Below are 27,201 nucleotides of genomic sequence, written 5' to 3'. Positions count from 1 at the left end.
TTTGACTTCCTGTTCATGTAAACCCATACGGAACAGGAAGCCCCAGGGGGCAAAGGCTTCTGGGTAAACCCATGGTTTGGATCCCTCCCACTTCCTGTCTGATTAAAATGCCCCCTCCCCCTTCTACAGCACTTTGAAGTGATGCCATACTGGGGTTTAGCTGTGAGTAAGAGGTGATGAAAACACAGGGACTATAGCAAGTAGAGAAAGAGCTTCATAGAAACACAATGTCTAGATCATCAGAGAGAGATGGTACTGTAGGGGAACAATCAGTAATCAATGCAATACTTTCTACCAGTGTCCAGTGTCTGTTTCCAGTCCTGCGTCATCAAGGCAATATCATCCCTCCAGACCAAACAGAGAAAACTGTCTTAGTGACGGGGAGCCGTTAGCCTCATTAATTTATTTCTAAGATTCCATTAAAACAATGTTCTTTACACGTGTTTCTGGTCATCTGTTGTTTTGCGGTCGTAAGATTATGGTTTATAAATATTTGATGTTATAGGCTATTCCACACAGTTTATATAAGATTAGAGTTTATTGTGATTCTGATTTCGGCATAAGGACACATAACTCTGACTCCATTCTAAACTGACTCTCCATCACCAAAATTATAGAACAGACACAAATCTAACATGCATGGAATCAGAACTGAAGTCAGTACAATAAAAATACAGTGGAAACATATCTACTGTGGATAAATACATAAAGTATATAAATAAATGAGTAAATAAATGAATGAGTTCATGATATTTAAGTGACATGTCCAGATGCCTGGTCCTGTTAACCTCAGAGGCAGTCATCTCTACAACTCAGCACTTGGCTCCCAAGACTGGGCCTTTAGCTCCCCCTGGTGACCGAGTGCAGTACTGCACACACACAGCCTGCTCTGCAGACTAGTGGACACTACACCACACAACCTCCAGAGCGCCCTCTTGAGCAACGCACTTCACCACACAACCTCCAGAGCGGGTGTGTCTGTTGACACAGAGAGATGGACATGGATTTCTATTCAACTAAACATCATTTTGTTTTCCACTATAAACATACCGCTGCTGTTGTTCTCTACTCAGCTGTCTGTCCCCCAACAGGACAGCTAGCGGAATGCCGAGTGATTAATTGAGGCTGGACTGTATCTCTGATGAAGTGGGTTCTAATGCCCATCCTGGATGCGTGGGTTGATTAAGCCTCCTGAATGTATGCATTGATGAACCATCCTGGTTTCCTTTTCCAAGGTTTGACGGCTGAGTAAATGGCCCTCTGTCATCAATGCGATTCATCTTTCGCCTCACAGGAAATCAATACCCTCCTACACAGGAAGCTGGCGCCTCGCCAGAACCGCCTTCACAACCAGTGAAGCCTTCAACTCATCTTTCATTATGCCCTCCCTCCACCCTTTCCTCTCTTCTCCCCTCTCTCTCTGTCCCCCAGGACGTCCCCCCCTGGCAGCTCACCTCCAGGCTGAGTAGACGTGACAAGCATTCGGACAGAACCAGGAGAGGGGGGGTGGGGTGAGGGAAGAGGAGAGACAGCAGGGAAGCATAGAAGGAGCAGCGGGCTGTGTCGTCAGATATGAACAGTTCTTTATTAAGACACCTGTAGAGGAATGAAGAGGAGTGGCATTTCATTGGTCAGCTCACTCTGGTCACATGGTTCATACAGGAAGGAAGTGGGGAAACAAATGAACAAATAAACCAGATCAGGCTTAGGGTGATAGTCCGTTATGTAGTAAGATTCTCTCACACTCTCTCACAAACACACACACACACCTTATATCAGTAGCGGAACATCTCATATGAAGATGCCTTTCTTCCGAGAAAAAAATTAAAACAAAATCAAAGATTCACAACAACAACAATAAGTTATTTACAGTATCAATAAAAGCTCTCTCTTCATTAAACGACAAGGTGAGCTTTACAAAGGCATCATCATCTGCTTATACAATACTAGACATCTTTACCCCCCCCCCCCACCCCCCAGTCTCCTACACCTCCCCTCCTCCACCCACCAGAAAGTGCAAATCCATGACATGATGAGTTTGACTGGGTGTAGGCCACCTCCCCAGTCTGGAGACAGGAGGAAGCAGAAGGTTCCGGTTTTCTTGTGCAAAGTCAGGTCCATCAAACCGTTTATTAGCTTGTTTAAAATTATTAGCTTGTTTAAAATGAGCTGGTCACACACAAACATCCTGGTGCTGTTCTTGATCCATACCCCATCCCCAGCACTTACAGAACCCTGCAGTCAGAGAGGACCCAGACAAGCCCAGGGTAGGGCTAGGAGCTGACCTAGTAGCCAAGGTTGCTGTTGTCTGCAAACACACTGGTCTCCACGATCAATTGCCATGGAAACATGGTCCCGTCATAGTGTACATTACAACATATTCAAAACCACGACAGGGTCAAAAACAGTCACTAAGACATGATGATGAAAGTCAGTGAGGAGGGCAGATCTGGGCGTTGGTGTGGTTTAGAAAACACACTGTTGTGTGTACGTGTTTGCACGCGTGTGTGTGTTGGAGAGATTCAACGCTCGCCTGGAACTCCACTGTTCCAGAGTGTGAGGCCTCAATAAGACTTCATCCGAGCCCTACATTATTATAAATGTAGTTTTCCATTGAGCACTTCAGTCTTTAACGAACGAGTTTGAATTTCCAGTCCCAAACCTTTACCAATCACCTCTGTCTATTTGGACCAGTAGACCGACCTCTCCCCTCAGCACAGCCAATTAGAGAGCAGCTTCATCTGCTATGGAGTGTTGTGATGTACATAGTGTCAGGTGAAGGCAGCACTGTTGTAGTAACACCAAAGTGGGATAAACAACAATAAACAATTGTAAACAATAATAATAATAATAACAAACACTGCAGGGATGATGAAGGTGTGAGGGAACAGTGAGGGTGATTTAGTTTCGGTGATGTAGAGTGAGGAGGAGGAGGAGGGGGGTGGGGTTTACAGTCAATTCAATAGAACTGAGTGTCCATGGGGGGGGTTGTGGTCTTGGATCAGTCTTGTCTCTGAGTTGTCATGGTCCTGGTTCTGGTCCAGTAGGTTGTATTGGGTTAGCTAAGCCCAGAATGTGTCAAGTTTAAAAAGGAGAGACGAGGGTAACAGTGTGTGTGGTCCTGGTCCTAGTTCTGGTCCCGGTTCTGGTCCTAGGACTTCTGCTCACCAGGGGCTATGGGTGCAGGGCAGGTCTCTGGTTTCAGGATCTGGTAGGTGATCAGGTACTCTGGGTAGGCCTGGGCAAGGTGGAGGGGTAAGGTGTGAATACTTGCATCTGTGTCCATATGTCTGTGTGTGTTGTGCTTCTGCGTGTGTGTGTGTTTCTCACCTGCTCTCCCCTGTAGATGACGTACTCGGCGTAGGCCAGGCCGTTGACGCTGGGCCGGCCAATCACAGAGTGGTGTCCGGGGGGGGCGTGGGCCATCTTCATGGCGCTGAACTGGAGGAAGGACTTCCCCAGGGTCACCCGGCAGAACAACATCTGCCTGCACCGGGCGCACGCACACACACACACACACATTAGAACACTGCACACACTTTACTTTCTAACCCCTCCCTCGCCCCGCTGTCGTCCCTCTCTCTGACCTGTGGCAGATGTAGCAGGAGCGGTCCTTGTGGGTGGGACATCCGGTGCCTCCTCCGATGCCGTACACGTACTGGTTGCTCTTGGAGGAGTTCTCGGCAAAGTAGATCCCCGCCCCGAACATGCCCCCGATGTAGGCGTGGCGCTCGTCGAAGCCCTTATGGATGATGGCGTTGATGAAGGGGGAGCCTAGGGAGGAGAGGGAGAGAGAGACCGTCACGGTGCGACCAGAGTTGGCGACAGGGTCGGGGGCAGGTTAGGGCCACGGTGATGGTTGGGGTGAGGGGTCGGGGGAGTTACGTTCTACGGCCAGGGTGGGGGGGACAGGGTTAGGATTCGGGACAGGGTCGGGGGTCTGTACCATGGAAGAGCATGCGCTCATTGTGGTGGTTGTGGTTCTCGTCGGCGATCTCCTTCTGCCTGTGGGAGTACCTCTCCCTCAGCTTCTTATTGACCACCTTCTGGATCTACGGGAGGGGACAGGGAGGGTTAGCGCTGGCAGCCTGACACTGGGACATAGCAGCAGCTTGTCACTGGAAAAGCTGGAAGAGAAGTGAGGGGAGACCCAGCGGTGAGCCCCGGTCTTCACCTTGAGGATGTTGTAGCGGCTGAACACCCCTCCGGCGTTCCCTCCATCACGGTGCTCCCTGATTGTGTTCTGCAGCTGGAGACGCACACAGAGCAAGCGACCGGTCACAAACACAAGAGCAACCGACACGGTGGCGCTGGGGCGGGAAAAAGATCGAGAGAACAACAGAGAGACAGAGAGAGAGAGAGACACAGAGAGAGAGAGAGAGAGAGAGAGAGAGAGAGGGAGAGGGAGAGGGAGAGGGAGAGGGAGAGGGAGAGGGAGAGGGAGAGAAAGGGGGAAAGAATGTGTGTGTGTGTGTACCTCCTCCTCCACAGACTGAAACTCCTTATCATCTGGCGCCAGGTCTATGAGGACAGTTCCCTGACTGGCACAGTGGAACGCCAGGTACGGGTTTCCTCCTAGCGTGCGACAACACAGCATTAGGACGGATTCCCCTAAACGTTACAATGGGTTGACCCCCCCCACGTGTCCCTGGCGTGACCCCTGACCTTGCTGTCCCCCCAGCAGTCTCTCGATGCCCTTGATCAGCTTGTGGCGGTGTCCGTAGGCGTTGATGCCGATCTCCTTCAGCTCCTCGTGCCCCATGTCTGCCAGCACGTCCAGCGTTATCTGCCGTGGAGACCGCACAGCCAATCAGAAACAGTACAGACAAGACTTCAGCCAATCCCCAAAAAATCAGTCCAGGACAGTCTGTCAATACAAGATTCAGCGGTTAATTGCTAGCCAGATTGGGGTGAATTACATTTAGCAGACGCTCTTATCCAGAGCGACTTACAGTAAGTACAGGGACATTCTCCCCGAGGCAAGTGCCTTGCCCAAGGACACAACATCATTTTGCACGGCCAAGAATCGAACCAACAACCTTCTGATTAATAGCCCGACTCCCTAACCGCTCAGCCATCTGACTCCCACAGATGTGAATGTGTTGCATTGTGTGTGTGTGTACCTGTTCCCTCTCAAAAATGTCCCTGAGGTGGTCCAGCCCCAGACTCTTCAGGAACTGGCTGATGGTCATGTCCAGCAATGCTGTGGAAGGAAGTGCGCGCGCACGCACACACACGCACACGCACACACACACACACCATCAGAAGGACAGAACCAGGAGACAAATTGTGCTTCCTATTCTACAGGTGATGGTCGACAAATACTAATATATGATTGGCGGTTACATGACGCACTCTCTCCTTCCTTCCTGTCCGACCCACAGGCTCCGTCGGCGGGCCCCGTGGCTCCGCCCACTGTGAGGTCACCGAGGGACGTGGCCAGGTTGTCGATGCTGCTGGCCGCCGACAGGCAGGAGGGGGTGGAGGTGGGGGAGATGACGGTCGCCGTGGCGGCGGCGACCGCGGCAGCGCTGACGACCGTGGCCTGGGATTTCAAGCAGCTGGGGAGGGCGTCGGGCGGCATGGCGTCTATCAGCAAGGCTCTGATGTCATCCGCCTGGGACAGAGGTCACACCCAGTTAGGCGCGCTTGTACCGTGGCCAAATACAGTGTGTGTGTGTGTTTTGGGAGCGCCTACCGTGGCCAGGTCGAGGGGCGTCTGTCCTTCCTGGTTCTTCATGGTGGGGTCCGCTCCGTGAGCCAATAGCAGAGCGCAGAGCTGCGTGCGGCCCTTCTGGGCGGCCTCGTGCAGCGGCGTGAAGGCCCACTTATCGGTGGCGTTGACACACGTGTTGTACTTGATCAGCAGGGCGGCGATGTCCACGTGCTGGAGGGGAGAGGAGGGGAGAGGAGGGGAGAGGAGGGGGGAGGGGAGAGGAGGGGAGAGGAGGAAAGAGGAGGGGGGAGGGGAGAGGAGGGGAGAGGAGGGGAGGGGAGAGGAAAGGAGGGGAGAGGAGGGAGGGGAGAGGAAAGGAGGGGAGAGGAGGGAGGGGAGAGGAGGGAGGGGAGGAAAGAGGAGGGGAGGAGAATGAACATGTTACTAAGGTGTTAATACAACCTCCCACTTGGGGGGGACGTGTCAGCATGGTGTGTGTGTGTGTGTGTGTGTGTCATTACCCCGTAGGAGGCAGCGTTGTGGAGGGGGATGAGCCCCCCCTTGTCCTGGGCGTTGACGTCAGCTCCATGCTCCAGCAGGTACTCTGCCACCTCCAGGTTGTTGTAGCCAGCTGGTGGTGGATGGGGGGGTGTCAGCATTAATACACACCTGTCTACACATCCTGATGCCTGGGGGGATGGAGTGGAGGGGGTGTTAGGTTCAGGGGGGTGGGGGTGGGGGTGGGGGGTGGTTACCTGCCAGGTGCAGGGGGGTGGAGTTGCGCCCCTGCGTGTCTCTGCAGTTGATGTTCTCGGGGCTGCAGAGCTTCTGGACGCGGGCCAGGCAGCCCTTCTTGGCAGCGTCGAGCAGGGCGGCGTCGCCCCGCAGCAGGTCCTGGATGTCCGTGTCGCCCTCCTTCACCAGGTCCAGGGGCGTGTTCCCATCCCGGTTCTTCTTGGTGGGGTCTGCGCCGTGCTGGGAGAGAGGAGGGAGGGGGCACACTAGGGTGGTAAGACTCACTTCCAGCCTCGTGCCTCCAGACCCAGCGTCTAGCCCCCCGGTGGAATATGGAACGAGAGGGAGAAAGGAAAGCGCGAGCAAGGGCAATGGAGGGAGAGAGTGAGGAAGAAGAGGGTGTGTGTGTGTGTGTGTGTGTGTGTGTGTGTGTGTGTGCGGGCCTGCAAGAGGGAGGTGCAGGCGGTACCTTCAGCAGCAGCTTGCAGATCTCGTATTTGCCCTTGGCGGCGGCCTCGTGGAGAGGGGTGAACTTCCACAGGTCGGCCACGTTGACCGACGCCCCGTGTCGGACCAGCAGCTCGGCCACCTCGTAGTGTCCGTAGGAGCAGGCGTTGTGGAGCGGCACCAGACCCCTGGAGGGGGGGGGTGGAGGTTAACACGCTATATGACACGCTGTAGACCTAGCCTGTACTTAGAATGTACCTGGCATGTAGCTAGCGTGTAACTAGCATGTAACCACGGTAACCAGCGTGTAGCTCACCCCTTGTCCTTGGCGTGCACGTCGGCTCCGTGATGCAGCAGGTACTCCACCACGGTGACACGGTTGTAGCCGGCGGCAAAGTGGAGTGGCGTGGAGTGGCGTCCCTCCAGATCCCTGCAGTTAACGTTCTGAGCCGAACACAGAGACTGGGAGGGGGAGGGAGGGGGGGGGGAGGGAGGGGGGGGATGGGATGTCAACACACCGCTGCCTTCCTGTAGCTACCTGGGTACTCTCTCCTCACCTCTACTCTCCCACACTGACCGTGTGCAGGTCTCGACTGGCTCACCTTTACAGTGTCCAGGTCTCCAGCCTTGGCCGCCTCGAGGAGGCGGTAGTCTACGTCAGAGTTCCGTACTGGAACGTTCTCTGGAGAGCACACAGGAGAACGTGAGTAAAGCAGCAGTAACACCAGACACCATGTGTGCACACACACACACACACACACACACACAGAGACACACGCACACAGAGACACACGCACACACACACACACACAGAGACACACACAAACACACACACACACACACAGAGACACACACACAGAGACACACACACACACACAGAGACACACACACAGAGATACACACACAGAGACACACACACAGAGACACACACACAGAGACACACACACAGAGACACACGCACACACAGAGACACACGCACACACAGAGACACACGCACACACAGAGACACACACACAGAGACACACACACAGAGACACACACACACACACACACACACACAGAGACACACACACACACACAGAGACACACACACAGAGACACACACACAGAGACACACGCACACACAGAGACACACGCACACACAGAGACACACGCACACACAGAGACACACGCACACACAGAGACACACGCACACACAGAGACACACGCACACACAGAGACACACACACAGAGACACACGCACACACAGAGACACACGCACACACAGAGACACACGCACACACAGAGACACACGCACACACAGAGACACATGCACACACAGAGACACACGCACACACAGAGACACACGCACACACAGAGACACACGCACACACAGAGACACACGCACACACAGAGACACACGCACACACAGAGACACACACACACAGAGACACACACACAGAGACACACACACAGAGACACACACCGTTGAGGATCTGCTGCACGGCCTCGTTGCCCATCTGGGAGGCGGTGAAGCCCTGGAGTGACAAGATGGAGGCGTCGGCCCCGTAGCTTAGTAACTGTCGGCAGGTCTGGAGGTGTCCAGCCATGGCTGCCCTGTGGAGGGCCGTCTGACCCAGAGAGTCCAGGGCATTCACCTAGGGAGGGGGAGTGATTAACAACCAGAGAGCCAGAGCGAGAGAGGTAGAGAGAGAAGGTGAGAGGGACAGGGCAGGTAGAGATTGGAAGAGAGAGGTAGAGAGAGGTAGAGAGAGACAGGGCAGGTAGAGAGAGGTAGAGAGAGACAGGGCAGGTAGAGAGAGGTAGAGAGAGACAGGGCAGGTAGAGAGAGGTAGAGAGAGACAGGGCAGGTAGAGAGAGGTAGAGAGAGACAGGGCAGGTAGAGAGAGGTAGAGAGACATGGCACCTTTGCTCCGTGCTTCTGCAGGACCTCCAGGATGTCGTTGTGGGATCTCTCAGCTGCTACATGGAGGGGCGTCATGAAGCTAGGACAGAGGAGACAGGAGTCATGAAGCTAGGACAGAGGAGACAGGAGTCATGAAGCTAGGACAGAGGAGACAGAAATCTAGGACAGAGGAGACAGGAGTCATGAAGCTAGGACAGAGGAGACAGGAAGCTAGGACAGAGGAGACAGGAAGATAGGACAGAGGAGACAGGAGTCATGAAGCTAGGACAGAGGAGACAGGAAGCTAGGACAGAGGAGACAGGAAGCTAGGGCAGAGGAGACAGGAAGCTAGGGCAGAGGAGACAGGAAGCTAGGACAGAGGAGACAGGAAACTAGGGCAGAGGAGATAGGAAGCTAGGGCAGAGGAGATAGGAAGCTAGGGCAGAGGAGATAGGAAGCTAGGGCAGAGGAGATAGGAAGCTAGGGCAGAGGAGACATTTTGTGTTTGTAGGTCAGTCACTCACTCCTTGTTCTTCTCGTTGACGTTGGCTCCCTTCCTCAGCAGCAGCTCTGTCACCTGCTTCCTCTTAGGGTGTGGCGAGGCCACCACACAGTGCTGCAGGCCCGCACACACACACACACACACACACACACACACTCAGCATATGCCTATATATGTGTGTGTGTGTACAGGATTGCATATGTGTATAGGTTCACCTGTGTGTATGTGCGTGGGTTTGCACTTTGTCTCACCAGTGCCGTGTCATGGGTCTGAGGGTGTTTGAAGTTGATGATCTCTAGAGCCAGGCTCTTCTTGGCCTTGGCCATGTCTGCTTCCCTCGCGGCCTGGAGGAGGGAGTGACCCTTGAACTCATCTGCACAGACACACACCACAGAAACGGTCCGTCTTCACCCAACCTCATCACGACGAGGAAAGTTGAGGGGATCATGGTCGATGTTCTCGGGTCATGCATCATGCGTGTGCGTGTGTGCGTGTGCACTCCTCTCACAGGTGAGCCTCTCCTTGAGCTCCGGCGTGGGCGCCATGTCCACGGCGCTCTTGCCGTGGCAGTTGACGAGGGTGGGGTCGGCGGCGTGGGCCAGCAGCAGGGAGCACACCTCCACACGGTTCTTGGAGGCGGCCTCGTGGAGCGGCGTGAACTGCCACAGGTCCGTGGCGTTGACACAAGCCCCATGCTGGGAGGGGGGAGAGAGTGAGGATTATCATAAAGGTCTCGCATACAACGATGTACCGCCTAGTGTGCATGCTGTGTGTGTGTGTGTGTGTGTGCTACCTTAAGCAGCAGCTCAGAGACTTCGTAGTGTCCATAGGAACAGGCGTTGTGGAGCGGTACCAGACCCCTGCGGCAGAGAGACACAGACATGAACCATCAGAGAGGCCCAGCCTCACCCCCGTCCCCCAGCCTCACCGTCCCCTCCCTAGCCTCCGTCCCCATGCCCAAACATCATCCCTCGGCCCCCCCACCCAAGCCTCACCCCCGCCCCCCCAGACTTACCCCTTGTCCTTGGCGTGGACATCGCCACCGTGCTGGAGCAGCAGCTGGACGATCCTGACCCTGTTGTAACCTGCAGCCAGGTGGAGCGGAGTGGACTGGAGGAAGGAGGAGAGGGAGGAATTACAGCACAGCAATAAGTTCCCCTCAGTGTGTGTGTGTGTGTGTGTGTGTGTGTGTGTGTGTGTGTGTGTGTGTGTGAGAGAGTCATGTAGGTATCCCTGCAGAGGTCACAGGGCAGCGAGAACACCGACAGCTGAGCTCCATGGAGCAGATGTCTCCCTCCTCCCCTCCTCCCTCCCTCCCTCCCCCGTCCCTCCTCCCCCTCTCCTTCAGCCCAGCAAAACACGATGCAACACAAGCCCTTCCTCCTCATGCAGCTAATAACCACCTTAGCCTGTCCGGATCAGAGACCTGGCTCACACTGATGATGTCACAGTATCAGACATGTGGCTCAAGGCTGGATTCCCGTAGCAGGCTGGTGATGTCACAGTGTGTGAGATGCAGTGACTCACGCTACAAGGACAGTTGGGGCAGGCCAGCTGCAGGTTGATGATGTCATACAGGTGCGGGGGCATGTGCAGTGGTGGGTTGGACAGCGACGGGGGGGCAACTATGCTTCCATTCCAGGTAGGGCGGGGGCAGGTTTAAGCCCCTCCCATCCAGTCAAAACACAGTTACGATGATTTGGAGGTGGAGGGTCATGTCATGTGTTATGTGATCAGAACAAGGCCGAGATCAGGCATGTGCACGGGGGAGAAGGCGGAGCCAGCCAACATCATCAACCAATCACAGTCCAGGGGGAACAAAACGGGTGCACCAATCAGGGAGCTTCTCATTAAAACAACTTACCAGCATTGTGTGAGCTGTTGACTGACGGACAACACAGCCAAAACAACAGAACATCAGTACACTAATGAGAGGAGACCCTAGTTAGATTTCAATCTGAACTCTTAACCCTCTACCTTCTGAATGTGAGGAGGGAGACAGAAAGGCAGACAGACAGACAGGAAGACAGACAGGCAGGCAGGCAGGCAGACAGGCAGACAGGCAGACAGACAGGCAGGGACAGGGGAAGAGGGAGAAGCAGGGGGTAGCTGTGTAGCAGAGCAGGAGATGAGGTCGTCATCAGCATCAGACTGGCAGAATGACTAGCTGTCTCTCTGTCTCAGTGTCTGACAACGAATTTGCTGCAGGTTGACAGTATGTGTGTTTAACAGGTTTTATGTGCGTGTATATAAATGCAGCCCAGGACTCCGTCACCATGGAGACACCATTGTAAGGGGGTATGGGCCTCACTTAGACTCCACCCCTCAATCTGTCAGCCCGGAGGGGTGGGGGAGGGGGCCATACAATAACAAACCCTGATGACAAAAACAAAAACACACAGACAAACACTAGAAGTCACTGAGTCGAAGAAGGGAACATGTTGTCACCTGGTCTCTGGGGACGAATGGAATGATGAGAGAAGGAGAAAGTGAGAGAGATGGACAAAGAGAGAGAGGAAGAGAAAGGGAGAAGAAGGGTGAGAGAGGGAAAGGGAGAGAGAGAGAGAGAGAGAGAGAGAGAGAGAGAGAGAGAGAGAGAGAGAGAGAGAGAGAGAGAGAGAGAGAGGGGGGGGGGGGGAGAAGAGTGTTTTGTGAGCTGAATAAAGGCTTGTGTTTTTAATCATGTAAAAAAACACCGCCTGTACAAGGGAGGGAGGGAGGGAGGGAGGGAGGGATGAGGGGGGAGGATGAGGGGGGAGGATGAAAGGGAAAGGGAGGATGTTCTTGTCTTTGTTCCTGTTCTTTGCTGTTTTTTCCCCTTCCTTCTCTCGTTATGGGATGGTGAACCAGTAACCATGCCAACGTTGACTGCTAGCTGTCAGCAGTTGCCATGGCGGCAGAGCGAACTATAATAACTACCATGAAATGAGGAGTACAGTTGCTCTGCGACACACACACACACACACACACACACACACATAGACAGACAGACAGACACACAAACAGGTAGGTGTTTAGAGGGTCCAGTCACGTCTGGGTCTTCAGTAGGCAGGAGAGGCAGGAGAGGCATGATAGATGGTTGTATTGTGGGGGTGGGGGGGGAGCCCCCCTGTTTGCAGGGAGCCAGGAGGGGATCAATATCACATTAGAGCTTCTGTAGTCTGCTGACCCCCCCACACCACTACTGCTGTACTGCTACTGAATCCTGTACATTACTGTTGGTGCACAAGTATGGGTTTGTGCGTGTGGGTGTGTTTGTGTATGTGTCAGTATGATTGAAAACCTTGCAAAGGAGGATATTATTAACACAGCAGAGTATTATCAAGCTGCCTTCACAGAAAGCAATCACTTACTCTACTACACTTACACACACACACACACACACACACACACACACACACACACACACACACACACACACACACACACACACACACACGGTCTTGAATCACTCCACTCTACTGGTTCAATAACCACAAAAGCCTTTCAGTTTCTTTCCATTTTCAATGCTGAAAGAGAAGGGGGGAGGGAAAGGGGGGGGAGAGAGAGAGGGACAGAAGAAGAGAAAGAGGGAGGGAAAGAGAAGAGAGGGAGAAAGAGAGGGGTAAAAGCAAGGAGAGGTTGATGAAAAGCTGAAAGAGGACAGGATGCTATAGGAAAGGAGAGTAGAGTAGTGTTGAGGACATTATACTATATGAGGGGGAAGGAGAGTAGAGTAGAGTATAGGAGGGGAGAGTATAGTAAAGGACAGTAGGAGGGGAGAGGAGGAGAGGAAAGGAGGGGCGAGGAGGGTAGAGGAGAGTCAAGGAGAGGAGGGTATGGGGGGGAGAGGAGAGGAGGAAAGACTGACGGGCAGATAATCTTATGGGAAAGCTTCATTAGAATTTTAATATGCATCATTGTGTCGATTACAAATGTGGCTGCCATCATACCCTCACGGAAATCTATTATAATGTGGATGCCATCGTTCAGTAAGCTGGGACTGAGGGCAGACACATGCACAGCTGGTACCCTTTATTTGAATTCAGTGACAAAGCCGCACTTTAAGAAAATATTTCAGAGAGCTTTCATCTGAATGAAACCATTGCGCGCGTGTGTGTGTGTGTGTGTGTGTGTGTGTGTGTGTGTGAAAGAGAGAGGGAGAGAGAAAGTTGGTGTGTGTGTGTGCCACTGTGTGTGTGTGCCACTGTGTGTGTGTTTGAGACAGAGAGAGTGTGTCGGGGTGTGTGGGAGAGTGGTGATGTGTGTGTGGTCTTACCTTGCGCCCATCACTGGCATGACAGTTGACATTTAGCGGTGTGAGAAGGGCCATGAGCTTCTCTTCATTTCCACCCCTGCAGCAACACACACACACGCAATTTAGCATGGCAGGAATAGATGGCTAATGTGATGAGAGTAACAGATGTGTCCAATCAGCAGCCTCAGACAGAAAGATAAAAATGCTACTCAAGTCCAGAGCCCGCCTACCCTGTTAGGGGTCAACCAAAGTTAACCCCAATGCCGTCGTCACAAACATGCAGGGCTGAGCATCCTTACAGTGTGTGTATATGTGTGTGTGTGTGTGTGAGTTGGCATAGTCTGATGGCCCAGCTCCCAGAGGCCATATGCTGCTTCCTGGGACATGTAGTCTTCCTACTGCCCTGGCATTGGCCAGCCAGTCAGGAAGTGTTACCATGGCAGCCTCCAATTGGACCCTTCCCCTGGTGACAGGCGGAGCTAAAGGGCTGTCAGAGAATAAAGCGGTGATTCTTCTCTCAGTCTATCCTGGTCTATTTGCCCCGCCCCCCCCCCCCACCCCCCCTCTACTCTATCCCGCTCTGCCAACGTTCTCTGGTATTCTTCTCTCTTCCATCTTTCCTTTCCTTCCCACCTCTCCCCTCCTCTCTCCTTCCGCTGGTAGACAAATGGTGAGAAAAGGAAGTTCATTTAAATGCAAACAGCGTCCACAGGTCAGCTCTTAGGCGAGACCATGCGATTGAAGCTAGTCTGGGGTGCGGGTTAGTGTGTATGTCCTGTAGACCATCACGGATAAACCTGCATACCTGCCAGGTATACCAGACTGGATCAGACCAGGTCAGGCTACTTGACTGGTCCAGGCCAGTCTTTACCAGGCCAATAATCATTCACAAGTCAAAAGCAAACAACCTACATGTACACACAACAGCTTCTCAGCCCACGTGCACAGAGTTTCACACAACAGTCACAGAGGAGTGAGGGATTGAGAGAGAGAGACAAAGAAGGAGTGGGAGGGAGAGAGAAAGAGAGAGAGAGTGTACTGACCTGGCAGCCTCCAGGAGCTCGTCCTTCTTGTAGTCCCCTAGATGGTTACAGAAGATCATAGTGTCAGAGAGGTGGGGGGGCCGGGGGGGTCGGGGGGGTAGGGAGAGAGGCAGGGACACACAGCAGCAACACAGAGCCAGACTCAACTCCGGGGAGCCCCTACCGCCCAGACACACACACGCACGCACGCATTCACGCCACACAGCAGATCACACACACGCGCACACACAAACACACACACAGACAGAGCTTGCTTCAATGCCTGCCAGTCACTTTTTCTATCTCGCTAGATCTCTATCACTCTTTCTCTGCCTCTGTGTCTTTCTTCCTGCGGTCCCCCTCCCTCGCTCCTCTGTCCCTCCAAGCGCCCCCCTCCACCTGATGTTGCCGTGATGCTGTGTTGCCGCCGGTGACCACAACATCAGCAGCGCCGTGGAGACAGATGGTAAATTGACGCATTTCCTCCACCAGCATTGTCATGAAGCGGGAATCTATCCCTACACGCGGCTAACGCTTGCATGCTAACGCTTGCATGCTAGCCCTCCTGTTGTTGGGTTCTCTCGCTCCCTCGTTCTCTCTCTCTCCCTGTCTGTGTGCTCGGGAGCGGTTGCTGTGATAACAGTGGAGGGAGATAAATCATAAACAAACCCCTCCCCTCCTCCAATCTCTCCTCCTCCTCCCATGGCCCTGCCCCCTTTGCTACAGTCACAACAACCGCCCCCCCCCCCCCCCAGTCCCCCCCCCCCCCCCGCAACCCATCCCCCCATCCTTCTGTCTCAGCCAGGAGGAAACACACACACAGAGCAGGGGGGGGGAGGCAGGGGACAGGCAGGAGGGAGGGAGAGGAGGCAGGATTAAGAGAAAGAGGGGGAACACAACAGCGGATAAAGAAAAGGGAGAGGAGGGAAAGGAGGAGGAAACTGAGGTGAGGGAAGGAGGGAGCAGAGGAACAAAGGATTAGGGCATGGGTGTTATGGAGGAGCGGACTAGGATTAGTCTACTGTGGACCATAGTCTGGTCATGTACAAACATGATATTCAAACACACATCTAGCCCATTATTTACAGACCCCTGCACACACGTTATTTAAGAGTGAGGTCCCAGACGGTCTGATTCTGCAGTGTGATTGGTGGGCTAGCATGTGTGTGTGCATGCATGTGGGTGTTTGATGCCCTGCAATACTGCTGACTCGGACAGGAAGGGAGAGGAGGACAGGGTAAAGCTAAGGGCGTTTACAACATTTTCTATTGTATGCTGATGTGTGTGTGTGTGTGTGTGTATTTCTGTTTGTGCGTACTCATCCCCAGGTTGTGTTGGCCTTGGTGGCCATCATCGTCCGACTGTAATTGCCTAGTTTTCCACATGGCTGCTCAACACCGAGTGTGTGTTTATGTGTGTGTGTTTATGTGTGTGTGTGCGCGGGTGCGACGGGAGGATGATTCATCCCTTGGGTATATTTGAAAAGGCAGTTGCCACGGTCATCAATAAGCAAGTCACCGACAAGGATATGCTTTCACACCTGACCTCTCCTTACACATGTGTGTGTGTGTGTGTGTGTGTGTGTGTAGAGCCTACTGTATCACCTGGCTGATTAGCGGAGTCTATAAATATAAAGGGTGTGGCCCGAGTTTGCTGTCAAGGTTACCCTTCCCCACCCCAGCCTGCACCCAAACCAATCACAACCTAGACAGGCTTCTGGCTGGTCAACAACGGGGGGGGGGGGGAGAAAAATCAGAGACTTTTGTCAGGCCCTTCAGGCAGGTCTTTAACTCAAGAAAGAGTGAAAGGAAATGATTTTCCAAGGACACAAACAGCAAGAAAGGAGGGAGGAGGAGGACTGGAGTTCCACTCTAGAACAGGAGAAGAAAGAGGGAGCGAGAGGGAAAGAGATGAGCCGAGTGTGGGAGATCTAAACTTGTCAGTGGGGTGTTTGTTTCCCATCCTGAGGTAATTTATAGGCCAATATAATCTTTAATCAAACTGTGTGTGTGTGTGGGCGTGTGTGTGTCCCAGGGCTGGAGATGTGAAGAGGGACAGCTCATATATCTATGATATTCAGTAGCAGCACAGGACAGAACAAGCCAGAGGCTGGGGACAGCAAGCAAGACAGACAGTGATCAACTCAAACCCCACTGTCACACACACAGAACACTGTTGTCAAGTGTTGCTTAGCTACTTTGTTTACCTCAGAGGAAACATGATGAAATTGTGAAGCAAAGGAGAAACCTGACAATCATGCCCAGAAAAGGAGGGAGGAGGGGAGGAGAGAGGGGGAGGAAGATGGAAAGAGGGAGAGAGAGCTCTGCAAACACACCACCACACACCCAGCCAAGGAGCATAACAGTAGCAGCAGGCAGGAACATAGGCATAAGACAGCTAGCAGGGTGAATACATAATAACACAGAGACAACCCAAACACACTGAGACAGAGAGAGAAATAGAGGTGGAGAGAGAGAGAAAGAGAGAGAGACAGAGAGAGAGACAGAGAGGTGGAGAGAGACAGAGAGGTGGAGAGAGAGAGAGTTAGAGAGACCGAGAAATGGACAGAGAAAGAGAGAGAGAGACACACACACACACAGAGAGTGATGGTAGAGAGATGACCAGGACCGGCGTGCAGAGTACTGACCCGTGAGGACAGCCTTGGCGGAGGGTTCGGACAGCTCCAGAGCACTCTTCCCGTCCGTGTTGCGGATGTTGGGGTCTGCTCCGTGCTGGAGGAGGACTGCACAGGGGAGACACAGACAGTAGCTCAACTCGGGCAGGTAGAGGCACAACCCCAGGCCCCCTACTCCGCCTTCGGCTCCACCTGCTACCCCCGTCCTGGTGATGCCGGGACTGCTGCCCGCCGTCGCCCCCCTGCGTGCCATGCCGCAGACGTAAACATGCATGGCACGGTTGTGACGACGCTCTCTAACACAGTGCTGAACAGGCTGCCAGAGAGGAGGGGAGGGAAAGGAGGGGAGAGAAGGGGCGGGGAGAAGAGGTGAGAGAATTGGAGGGAAGGGAGAGAGAGAGAAAGAGAGAGGGTGACAGAGGAGAGCAGAGGAGGGAAAAGAAAGAGGGGGAGAGGAAGGAGGAGAGAAAGAAGAGGTGGAGAAAGGAGGAGAGGCACGTTATGAAAACAGGAAGGCTGGCTGCTCAGCTAGGGCACGACCATGTGACTCCTGCCTGGTATGAGAGCTGAATATCAAACCATGACACCCTGAGAGGGAGAGAGAGAGCGAGAGAGAGGGGGGGGAGAACCGTGGATGGGACACACAGGGGGGGGGTTCATAAGCAGAGAGAGAGAGAGAGAGAGAGAGAGAGAGAGAGAGAGAGAGAGAGAGAGAGAGAGAGGGTTGGGGGGGGCAGTAAGGGAGCAATAAAACAGGAGAGGGCTTCAGAGTAACGAAGGAAGAGAAGCGGGGACATAAAGGAGAGATAGGAGCAGAAAAAGAAGGGAGCAAATCTATAAAGGAGGAGAGGAGGTAAAGAGAGGTAAAGGAGAGATGGAGGGAGAGGACATGAGATGGGAAAGGAGAGAAGAAGCATCTTTTTAATCTCCAGCCACTGAGTGACTGTTGGAGTGGAACGGTTTCAGCACTTTAGGACACATAGACAGAGACACATGACAGATGTTGAATGAAGGGGAGGTAAACAGAAAGACACAAGCATTTTAAAAGGGCGGCCCTAAACCAACTCAATCCATGTGTGTGTTAGAACACAAAAACATTTAGCACATGTAACATGACATTTGCTGACCTGTGTGTGTGTCTGTGTGGGTGTGTAGCTGAGTGTGTGTGTCAGCGTGCGGCACCTGTGTCTTGTCATGTGTGCTACACCGATTTCAGACTCAATGTTCATGTCTTGTCCCAAGGCAGACAAAGAACACTCTCAAATGGTGACATGGATCGACAGCGCTGGCCTCTCTTAATCCCCTCTCTCTTTCTCTCCCTCCCTCTGCCTTTGCCCACCTGCCTGTCTCTTTCTCTCTCTGCCAACCTGTCTGTCTCTCTCTCTCCCTCTGCCCAACGGTCTATTTGTCATTCTACCCAGCGCTGTGACGCACATCTTTTAACACAAATATGATTGAGCTCTACACACACAGAGAGTACTCTTAGCGCTAGGAGATTGAGGAGTCAGGGAGAGCAGATTTTCAAATCCATTAAATCCATTTTTCAAATCATCTGAAGTGACAGATGCTAGTTTCAGCTTCGGTAGCCCTGCTGGTAGCCAGTTAGCGGTTCAATAACTATATTGATGCTAGCCATGTAGCTGTTCTATAGCTCTTTCTATCTAGTTTGTGGTCCGTTAGGTTCATTAGCTGTTCATTTTCTCTATAGACGCAAACTACCAAGCTGTTCATTTCAATCCTAGCAAGCTAGCTGTTCAACAGCTCCATTTATGTTAGTGTGGAATCTGGCCAGTTTTGTATCTGTTTTGTCAACTTAGAGGAAGAGCAGTTCAGATGAATGTATACAGTGAGGCGTGAACAAGGTCGAGTTGTTGAGAATGTGTAGCACAGCAGGGTGCATGCAGTGCCTTCTGATAAGCACCAGGCCACTGAGTGATGATGTTTTGAGATCATAGCGGTAGCTTCGCTAGGCACCGTTTTCACTAACATCATTGACATTGCTAGCATCTGTAACATCCATGAAGTAATCTCTTCACACGACATTGTCCTCGACTGTTTGATTTAGAAACTTTAAAATGTATTGAGGGTCAGATGGCTGAGCGATTAGGGAGTCGGGCTATTAATCAGAAGGCTGTTGGTTCGAATCCCGGGTGTGCCCAATGACGTTGTGTCCTTGGGCAAGGCACTTAACCCTACTTGCCTCCGGGAGAATGTCCCTGTACTTACTGTAAGTCGCTCTGGATAAGAGTGTCTGCTAAATGACTAAATGTAAATTTAGAAACACAATGCAAGATTGTAAGAAACCTCATTAAACGTCACAATCTAACAGCTCTTCTGAAGCGGACGCAAGCTAGCTTCAGACGCTAACGCTACTGAGTATACCCGCCTAACTGTCACTGCAAACTACCAGGGACTTGTGGACTTCAGGAAGAATACAGCCCCACTCACCCCCATCACCCTGTGCGACTCCCCAGTCAACACTGTGAAGTCCTTCCGCTTCCTGGGGACTATCCTCTCCCAGGACCTCAAGTGGGAGCTGAACATCAGCTCCCCTCACCAAGAAAGCACAACATAGGATGTACTTCCTACGGCAGCTGAAGAAATTCAACCTGCCAAGGACAATGATGGTGCACTTTTACACAGCCATTATTGAGTCCATCCTCACCTCCTCCATCACCATCTGGTACGCTGCTGCCACTGCCAAGGACAAGAGCAGACTGCAGCGTATCATCCGCGCTGCTGAGAAGGTGATTGGCTGCAATTTGCCTACCCTCGAGGACCTGCACACCCTGAGGACCGAGGCAAGCGAGGAAGATTGTGGCCGACTCCTCCCACCCTTGTCACTCCCTGTTCCAGCTACTCCCCTCTGGCAGAAGGCTGCAGTCCATCAGGACCAAAACCTCACGCCATAAGAACAGTTTCTTTCCATCTGCTACTGGCCTCTTCAACAAGGCCAAGGACTCCTACTGACATTAACTATGCACTACGCACAAGCCACCTTTTGCCCACTCATGCTGCTCATTCAAATTATTATTCTTATAAATATTTTATTTTGTATTTTTTCAATTGTTTCATTTTTTCAATTGTTTAGTTCTTAGAATTAGTTTAACTATTGTATTTTTTTTACTTAATTGAAGATCCGTATATGTTTATTGTCTGCACCTTCCTGCCACAGTAAATTTCCGTGTTTGTGTAACAAACATGGCGAATAAACCAAATTCTGATTGCTCAACGTTGCAGCAGCGTTAACTTGCTAACGTTAGGGTTCAAAATGAATATGCACACAAGACTCGAGGCAGGGAGATGAGTGACAGGATAGCCTGTGTGCGCGGGCGTGTGTGTGTATGAGATGGAGAGATAGCGAGCGACAGCGAAGACTCAAGAGTGATTGACTCAAAATTCGTAGGCTTTCTTATTTATCAGATGCGAGTGGGAGGGCTCTGGTCGCTTTTGAAATGCTGACAGCCATGTGCACTCTCTCGCCCCATCTCCCTCAACCCTGGCATGCCTATGCAAACCAGCCTCTTCCCAAGTGGAATAGTTACTGTAATCAAAGCTGATAATGAATGCAAGAAGGTAGAGCACACACTTTACACTTCTCTCTCTCCATTGTGTAAAAACACACTGTCCACTAATATCTCTCTGTCTCTCTGCTCTCTCTCTCTCTCTCTCTGCCTCTTTTATTACAGAGGCCTGTGGCCAGTCTATAACTGTCATAGGCTACTATATATGAGTTCCAGACCAGAACAGAAACAGTACTGTGTAGGGCTAGCTCAGGGGCAACACGGGACAACAGGAACATGGACCATTTATATTCATGTTGACGTGGAAAGAAATATGCACACAGAAATATGCACAATTTACATGAATGGCCTTGATTCAGTCTACAGCAGTGGTTCTCAACCCTGGTCCCCAGGGAACTCCTGTCCTGCAAATGTATATGTTTCTTGGCTCCAACACACCTGATTCAAATGCATGTTTGTTACCAGGCTTTTACAGAGCTAGATAACGACCCATTAATTTGAATCAGGTGTGCTGGAGCAGGGAAACGTCCAAAACATGCAGGACAGGGGTTCTCTGAGGACCAGGGTTGAGAACTACTGGTCTACAGACAGACCAGCACAGCTACTGAAGCAGTATCGTACAGAACACCTTTATTCAGGTTGTTCTATCATAATAATAGCCACAAAGGTGTTTACAGACTGGTGGAATGGAGCCCCAGAATAGACTAGATGCAAAAGGACGCCCGCATCCAGACTCTAGGGTCACTGTGGACAGGAGGGTCAAGCAGGTGTCACAAGTGTGTAATCGCATCGCTCTTCAGAACACATTTTTCCTTCCTCTCTCGCCCACATCAGGGTTCAAACATGAGGGACTCCCGACTCCCGAACGCAACGACAGCCTCTCATAAACACCGCTATAGCCATCTATGCCACTGAAAAAGTAGGGAGGCAGAGAGAGGGACAGGGAGAGGCAAGGAGACAAATAGAGGCAGGGGTAGGAGGACACAGGGGGAGAGGAGGTATTCCACACTGCTATTCCACAGCACTTGCCATGATGAGGTCTGAGTAAATAAATGAAGCCCTACCTATGCAGACATCTATCTTGCCCTTGATTGCAGCCTCGTGCAGAGGAGTGTAGTTCCAGTTGTCCCTGGCATTGGGGTCCGCCCCCTGGCACAGCAGTAGGCCGACCACCTCTGCATGGCCGAAGGAGCAGGCATTGTGGAGTGGGATCAGGCCCCCGTCGTCACGGGCGTGCACGTTTGCGCCTGTCTGGAGAAGGTGCTCCACCACATCCTTCCTACCGAAGCCTGAACAAATAAGGAGAGGTAGGTAAGACAGTGGGTGTGTGGAGTGTGGTGGGATAGGGCATGGCAAACATTTTTGGAAGGATACAGTGAGAGGAGATGAGGAAAAGCGGGATCAGATGGCCGAGCGGTTAGGGAGTCGGGCTATTAATCAGAAGGTTGTTGGTTCGATTCCCGGCCACGCAAAATGACGTTGTGTCCTTGGGCAAGGCACTTGCCTCGGGGAGAATGTCCCTGTAGCTACTTACTGTAAGTCACTCTGGATAAGAGCGTCTGCTAAATGACTAAAATGTAAATGTAAAAGCCATGTTTATTGTGAGGAATCTGGTTAACAAGCACCCACACCACACAAAATATATGCTACGACAAGCGCCAAATTAAATCTACGACCAAAACTATTAGTGTTAGGTGGAGCCTATTGTATTGCTTTTTAGTGGCGGAACATATAAATATTTTAGTTTTGAGATAATGATTTGTTTTGATAAACTAACTTTGCTGTGTCAGTATGTGTCTGTTATGATGTTGCTAGCTAACGATGTGCATAACGGTTAAGGAAACTCAACAAGCTGTGTTCTTGTTGTTGACATCCCACCCAAAGTAACCCATCCCCCACCCTAAAACTAAAGCTAGCTCTAGCCTCTCTGGCTAGCAAACCCAGCGAACCAGCAAACAAACAACACACAAGTTGGTCCTGAAAAAAAAAGTTTGTAGAGAAAGTTGCACGATACAGACCATGTCCGCCTAACAAGCCAGCTGTTTTGTTACTTTAACAATGTATCTACACTGTAACAATGCTAACTACAACTATCGAGCTGTTTACAAACTAGCGAGCCAATGCTACCTGCAGCGAAGTGGAGCGGGGTCGATTTTCGTCCAGCCATGTCCTTGGCATTCACGTTGACGGAATCCACCAACCTCTTCACCCGCAATACATCTCCATTCCGACAGGCTTCAAAGAGCTCCCTGAATGCTCCGCTTGAGCCACAGCCTCCCCCGCTGCTGCCCGGGCTAGAGCTGCCGGAGTCCGGAGTCGAGCCAGCGCTGCTGCCACCCCCGGTGGTCGTAGATGTGGAACTGGTGCTGCTGCTACTGCTCAGAGCCGGGGTGGGGATGTCGGGAGAGACTGGGGATAGCTCTGGATCACCCGCACTTTCAGGCTCAGAACCGGCTGGAGGCGATATAGAACCGTCGACAGTTGCCGAGGGAGGTCCAGCTGGAGGGGGAGAGAGGGAGTTACTGCGGGGTGGCGAAGAGAGGCTCTGTTGCTGCTGCTGGGAAGAGCGACGAGACGTCGCCATTTTCACAACAGTCCCACTAGCAACCAGTTAAGCCAGGACCAACTTCCTGGCACTGGAAATCTCCAGCTTCCGGTTGCTACTGTCAGTTGCTGTCAGTTGTTGTGTCCCCTTGGCTTTGAGGGGCTAGTAGGAGCAGACACAGCCATGTCTCTCTCTCTCTTCCATTGTATTGTCCAATTCCTCTAAGCTTGGACGCATTTTAATCGGAACCACAAGACCCGATTTTCCTTCCCCACAATTTCCCTAGATATTTATGAGAAAAAAAGGTTGTGCTAATGCAACCTATACATTAAATCGCGATTTTCATTGTGGGAGTTGTGTTTTTTTTTATGTAGTGGAGAGTTTTATAGTAATTACAACAATATGGTTTAAAAAAAAAACGTATCAAAATTACGTTATCTACTTTCTTTTGGGGAAAGTATTATAGATCTGAACAATCAAGGTGGACACAAACACACATTTAGAGACAAGACAACATTAGACTGAGACAGCATGACTAAACTTCCCATTTTATAACATACAACACTGTTTACTCACTTCCAGGCAATTTGCCTCCCTGTGGAGAAGTGTGGTAAGTACTGGAAAGTTCCTGAATGTGCTGGAGCTCCTAGTGGCAGGATATAAAACTGGGAAAATCCTAGGGCTCAGACAGAAAGCTACAAGCAACGCTGAACACACTGTGTGATCTCAAAGCAAGAGGACTCAACACAAAACCCTCCAGTGACGATGCTACGCCTCAAAGTACTCCAGTCTTCCCTCAGACCAGCCATGGATCTCTACTGGCCTGTACACAGTCTCTGGCCACAGCTGCGCCCTATTCTACTCCAGCAGGACCTGCTGCAGAGACACATGAAGGAGCTCGACAGCAGTCTGGAGATGATTGAAAAGCTCCAACACACCATCTTCCAGGAGATGGACCACGTCCCAGCAGCAGCCTCGGTGGCCATCCAGCCAGTCTCCTACCAGCTGGAAAGAGAGGGAGGACGCTTCGCCCTGACCCTGGACACTAAGGACTTCTCCCCAGAGGACCTGTCTGTCAAGCAGGTGGGCAGGAAGCTGAGAGTCAGTGGGAAGACGGAGAAGAAGCAGGACGATGGGAAAGGCTCCTACTCTTACAGATGTCAGGAGTTCAGGCAGGAGTTTGACCTTCCTGACGGGGTCAACCCTGAGCAGGTCACCTGCTCGTTGGCTCAAGACGGGAAGCTCCACATCCAGGCTCCAAAGGCGGAGTGTCCAGAGGAGGCTGAGAGAGTGGTGCCCATCAGCTCGAGCCTGGAGCAGACACAGTCCCCGCAGTGCCTCAGCTCACCCACAGGGGGCAGCACAGACTCACACAGCAACCATAAGGAGACCGCTGACAAGTTGGACTGATATGATTCTCTATGCCAGTTAATATAATTTTATACTTTCATAAATCGTTTGTGGCAATTGCATTTACTCATGTTCTATCTACAATGAAATGTATTTACATTTCAATAATGCATTTTAAATATGCTATAAAAAATAAAATTAAAACAACTATATTTGCCTCTGTTCATGAGTCACTCTTACCTGTGGTCAAACATGACCAATTCCCTCACAGACAAGACCAACTTCCCTCACTTCCTGGATTGGAACAATTACTTGATACTGACCAGTAATAGAAATGACAGTCAATTGAGCAAAAATGCCCTTAAATGAACAGACCCTGCGAGTCTGAGGTGTTCAGGGCTGGTTCGTTTGTATTGGGTTCATGAGTCAGAATACTCCATACTGTAAGTGAGCATGTTTCATTAGCTGACGGTCTATTCACAACTTAACCATCTGATTGAAATAGAACCGAGTGCAGAAACAATGTTGTCACCGGTGTCATATTCAGATTTTCTCTTACGGAAAAAGACTTGGAATAGTGACAATAGTTAAATATAACCACCTAATATAGATTGTGCTGGAAGTATATTTCTCCTTGATATTTACCATTTAGTATTCTAAAATGTTTGTTTATGCTTTCATACCAGATCATTGTTTCCTAACCTTCAGTAGTCTAACTGCTAGGACAGTGGCATCAGGGATATCTTTAGGCTTGTTGTCATGAAGAAAATAGTTTATCTCAGGGTGTGAATGACCTGTCAGGCAGCTGTCACAAATTCCCCTTTCTGTCTCTATCTCTGTCTCTGTCTGTCTGTCTGTCTTTCTCTCTCTTTCTCTCTCTTTCTCTCTCTTCCTCTCTCTTCCTCTCTCTCTATTTTCTCTCTCTCTCTCTCTCTCTCTCTCTCTCTCTCTCTCTCTCTCTCTCTCTCTCTCTCTCTCTCTCTCTCTCTCTCTCTCTCTCTCTCTCTCTCTCTCTCTCTCTCTCTCTCTCTCTCTCTCTCTCTCTCTCTCTCTCCCTCTGTCTCTTTCTCTTTCTCTCTTTCCCTCTGCTTATCAACCCCCTCTTGTGTGTCCCGTCCAAGTGACCGGCCACTGAGCCTAAACCCCTAAATAGACTAGAGCTCCGTGATCATGGCATGTGGCAGCAGGGCTGAAGTAACAGCCAAATGCTGTTTTGGCCTATGAGTAAAGTTACGTAGTCATAACAGAAAAAGCCACCGTCACTGGAATGCTGCTGGAAGTTTCCAGCCCAGCATAAAAGGAGGCCGGCCGTCTCTGATCAGTCATAAGCTCATTCGGACTCAGAGACGATCACACAGGCACCAACATCAAGACGAGAGGAGAAGAGCAAAACAAGACAGCCACAACAACCGACATCGAGAGGCTAATACCAGCAGAGACCAAAGGAAAACCAGAGGAGACCCGCGGAACCGAGGAGAGACCGGTAGAGACCAGTGTAACCGAGGAGAGACCAGTAGAGACCAGTGCAACCCCAGTCGAGAGCAGAAGAGAGACCACCAGTGAAGATGCTCTGCCCCAGTGTATTCCAGCACCCCACCAGCCCCTTCATGGACCTGCACTGGCCTGTCCGCAGCCTGTGGCCCGAGACCCGCCCCCTCGTTTACCACATGGAGCAGGAGATGATGAGACACATGCAGGAGATGAGGCACAACATGGAGTACATGGAGCGCCTGCACCAGAAGATCTTTGAGGAGATCGACCAGTCGGTGTCCTCCTCCTCCTCCGTCTTCCAGCCAATCTCTTTCCAGATGGGGAAGGACAGTGATCTCTTCGCCCTGACCCTGGACACTAAGGACTTCTCCCCAGAGGACCTGTCTGTCAAGCAGGTGGGCAGGAAGCTGAGAGTCAGTGGGAAGACGGAGAAGAAGCAGGACGATGGGAAAGGCTCCTACTCTTACAGATGTCAGGAGTTCAGGCAGGAGTTTGACCTTCCTGACGGGGTCAACGCCGAGCAGGTCACCTGCTCCCTGACCAATGGGCAGCTCCGCATCCATGCACCACAGCAGGCAGTGACCAATGGGAAAGAGAGGGTGGTGCCCATCAGCTTGGCCCCTGCCATCGCCCCCGCCCCATCCCCTCAGAGCTCTGGAGCTGAAGGCCACATCCCCATCCCTGTGGAGAACGAGACCAAGAAAGACTGAACACCTGCATCTGTCTAAAAGTTATTTTTGTACAGTTTGATAAACACTGTGATCTGTAGATTAAATTAAATTATGCATTTTTGCACCTTCATCTTAAAACAATAAATCTTTAAAAAAAAAGCTTTGCCTGTGAGTGTTTATGATATTTCTATTACACAACTTGTTGCAGCTCAGTACGAGCTTACATTTATATGCATTCATTAATCAGATGCTAAACAGCTAAAGTGACACACAAATCAAGGCTTTGGTGCATTATCTAGAAACAGAATGTCTTAGCTAGAGAATTACAGAGATGTGCCAGTCAGTTCTGGAAGTCTGGAAGTCATTTCAGCACTCATCTTCACCAACTTCGTCACAAAGTTATTGTTAATTAATCTCCACAAGAGGGCAGCACATTGTCATCCTAGTCATTTTAAGGAGTTGCAGAACACACTAGTGGAGTTCCAGAACATGCTGGGTTCA

General features: G+C 51.4%; 3 protein-coding genes across 4 annotated transcripts; 2 read left to right on the top strand and 1 right to left on the bottom strand.

Annotated features, from left to right (window-relative positions):
• Window positions 1-1,566: 1,566 nt before the first annotated feature.
• On the bottom strand, window positions 1,567-23,277 carry tnksa (tankyrase, TRF1-interacting ankyrin-related ADP-ribose polymerase a). 2 transcript variants are annotated; one of them, XM_062478669.1, is made up of 27 exons: window positions 22,771-23,277; window positions 21,708-21,932; window positions 17,132-17,227; window positions 14,506-14,542; window positions 13,484-13,559; window positions 10,241-10,335; window positions 10,019-10,085; window positions 9,734-9,920; window positions 9,477-9,598; window positions 9,248-9,339; window positions 8,745-8,823; window positions 8,304-8,475; window positions 7,441-7,520; window positions 7,155-7,300; window positions 6,861-7,026; window positions 6,412-6,631; window positions 6,178-6,287; window positions 5,699-5,887; window positions 5,347-5,617; window positions 5,124-5,203; window positions 4,666-4,786; window positions 4,478-4,575; window positions 4,175-4,249; window positions 3,947-4,052; window positions 3,588-3,774; window positions 3,331-3,487; window positions 1,567-3,238 (listed from the first exon to the last, which is right to left on the bottom strand). In XM_062478669.1, the coding sequence occupies exons 1-27, from the start codon at window positions 23,225-23,227 to the stop codon at window positions 3,152-3,154; spliced, it is 3,798 nt and encodes a 1,265-aa protein (XP_062334653.1). In that variant the 5' UTR covers window positions 23,228-23,277; the 3' UTR covers window positions 1,567-3,151. The 2 variants fall into 2 exon arrangements, with proteins under 2 accessions (XP_062334653.1, XP_062334654.1); XM_062478670.1 differs by having other exon boundaries at window positions 5,356-5,617.
• A 532-nt stretch (window positions 23,278-23,809) lies between these two features.
• Window positions 23,810-24,741, top strand: LOC134034265 (heat shock protein 30-like). Its single transcript, XM_062478675.1, has one exon. It carries the CDS (start codon window positions 23,954-23,956, stop codon window positions 24,596-24,598), a length of 645 nt encoding a protein of 214 aa, XP_062334659.1. The 5' UTR covers window positions 23,810-23,953; the 3' UTR covers window positions 24,599-24,741.
• Window positions 24,742-25,845: 1,104 nt separating this feature from the next.
• On the top strand, window positions 25,846-26,845 carry LOC134034132 (heat shock protein beta-11-like). Its single transcript, XM_062478496.1, has one exon. The coding sequence runs from the start codon at window positions 26,104-26,106 to the stop codon at window positions 26,737-26,739; it is 636 nt and encodes a 211-aa protein (XP_062334480.1). The 5' UTR covers window positions 25,846-26,103; the 3' UTR covers window positions 26,740-26,845.
• The last annotated feature ends 356 nt before the right edge of the window (window positions 26,846-27,201 follow it).

Source organism: Osmerus eperlanus, chromosome 14 (genome assembly GCF_963692335.1).
Source record: "Osmerus eperlanus chromosome 14, fOsmEpe2.1, whole genome shotgun sequence".
NCBI classification, from domain to species: Eukaryota; Metazoa; Chordata; class Actinopteri; order Osmeriformes; family Osmeridae; genus Osmerus; species Osmerus eperlanus.
Note: the sequence above shows the minus strand (reverse complement) of the source record. Positions and strands in the feature narration are given on the sequence as shown.

What these genes read in the sequence shown, in the direction of transcription:
- tnksa (XM_062478669.1), bottom strand. Translation starts at nt 23,227, where the DNA reads ATGGCGACGTCTCGTCGCTCTTCCCAGCAGCAGCAACAGAGCCTCTCT. An exon ending in TGCAGAAGCACGGAGCAAAG is followed by an intron (nt 8,476 to 8,744) that starts GTGCCATGTCTC and finishes CCCCCTCCCTAG; the next exon opens with GTGAATGCCCTGGACTCTCT. An exon ending in GCCGCTACAACATCCTCAAG is followed by an intron (nt 4,053 to 4,174) that starts GTGAAGACCGGG and finishes CCCCTCCCGTAG; the next exon opens with ATCCAGAAGGTGGTCAATAA.
- LOC134034265 (XM_062478675.1), top strand. Translation starts at nt 23,954, where the DNA reads ATGCTACGCCTCAAAGTACTCCAGTCTTCCCTCAGACCAGCCATGGAT.
- LOC134034132 (XM_062478496.1), top strand. Translation starts at nt 26,104, where the DNA reads ATGCTCTGCCCCAGTGTATTCCAGCACCCCACCAGCCCCTTCATGGAC.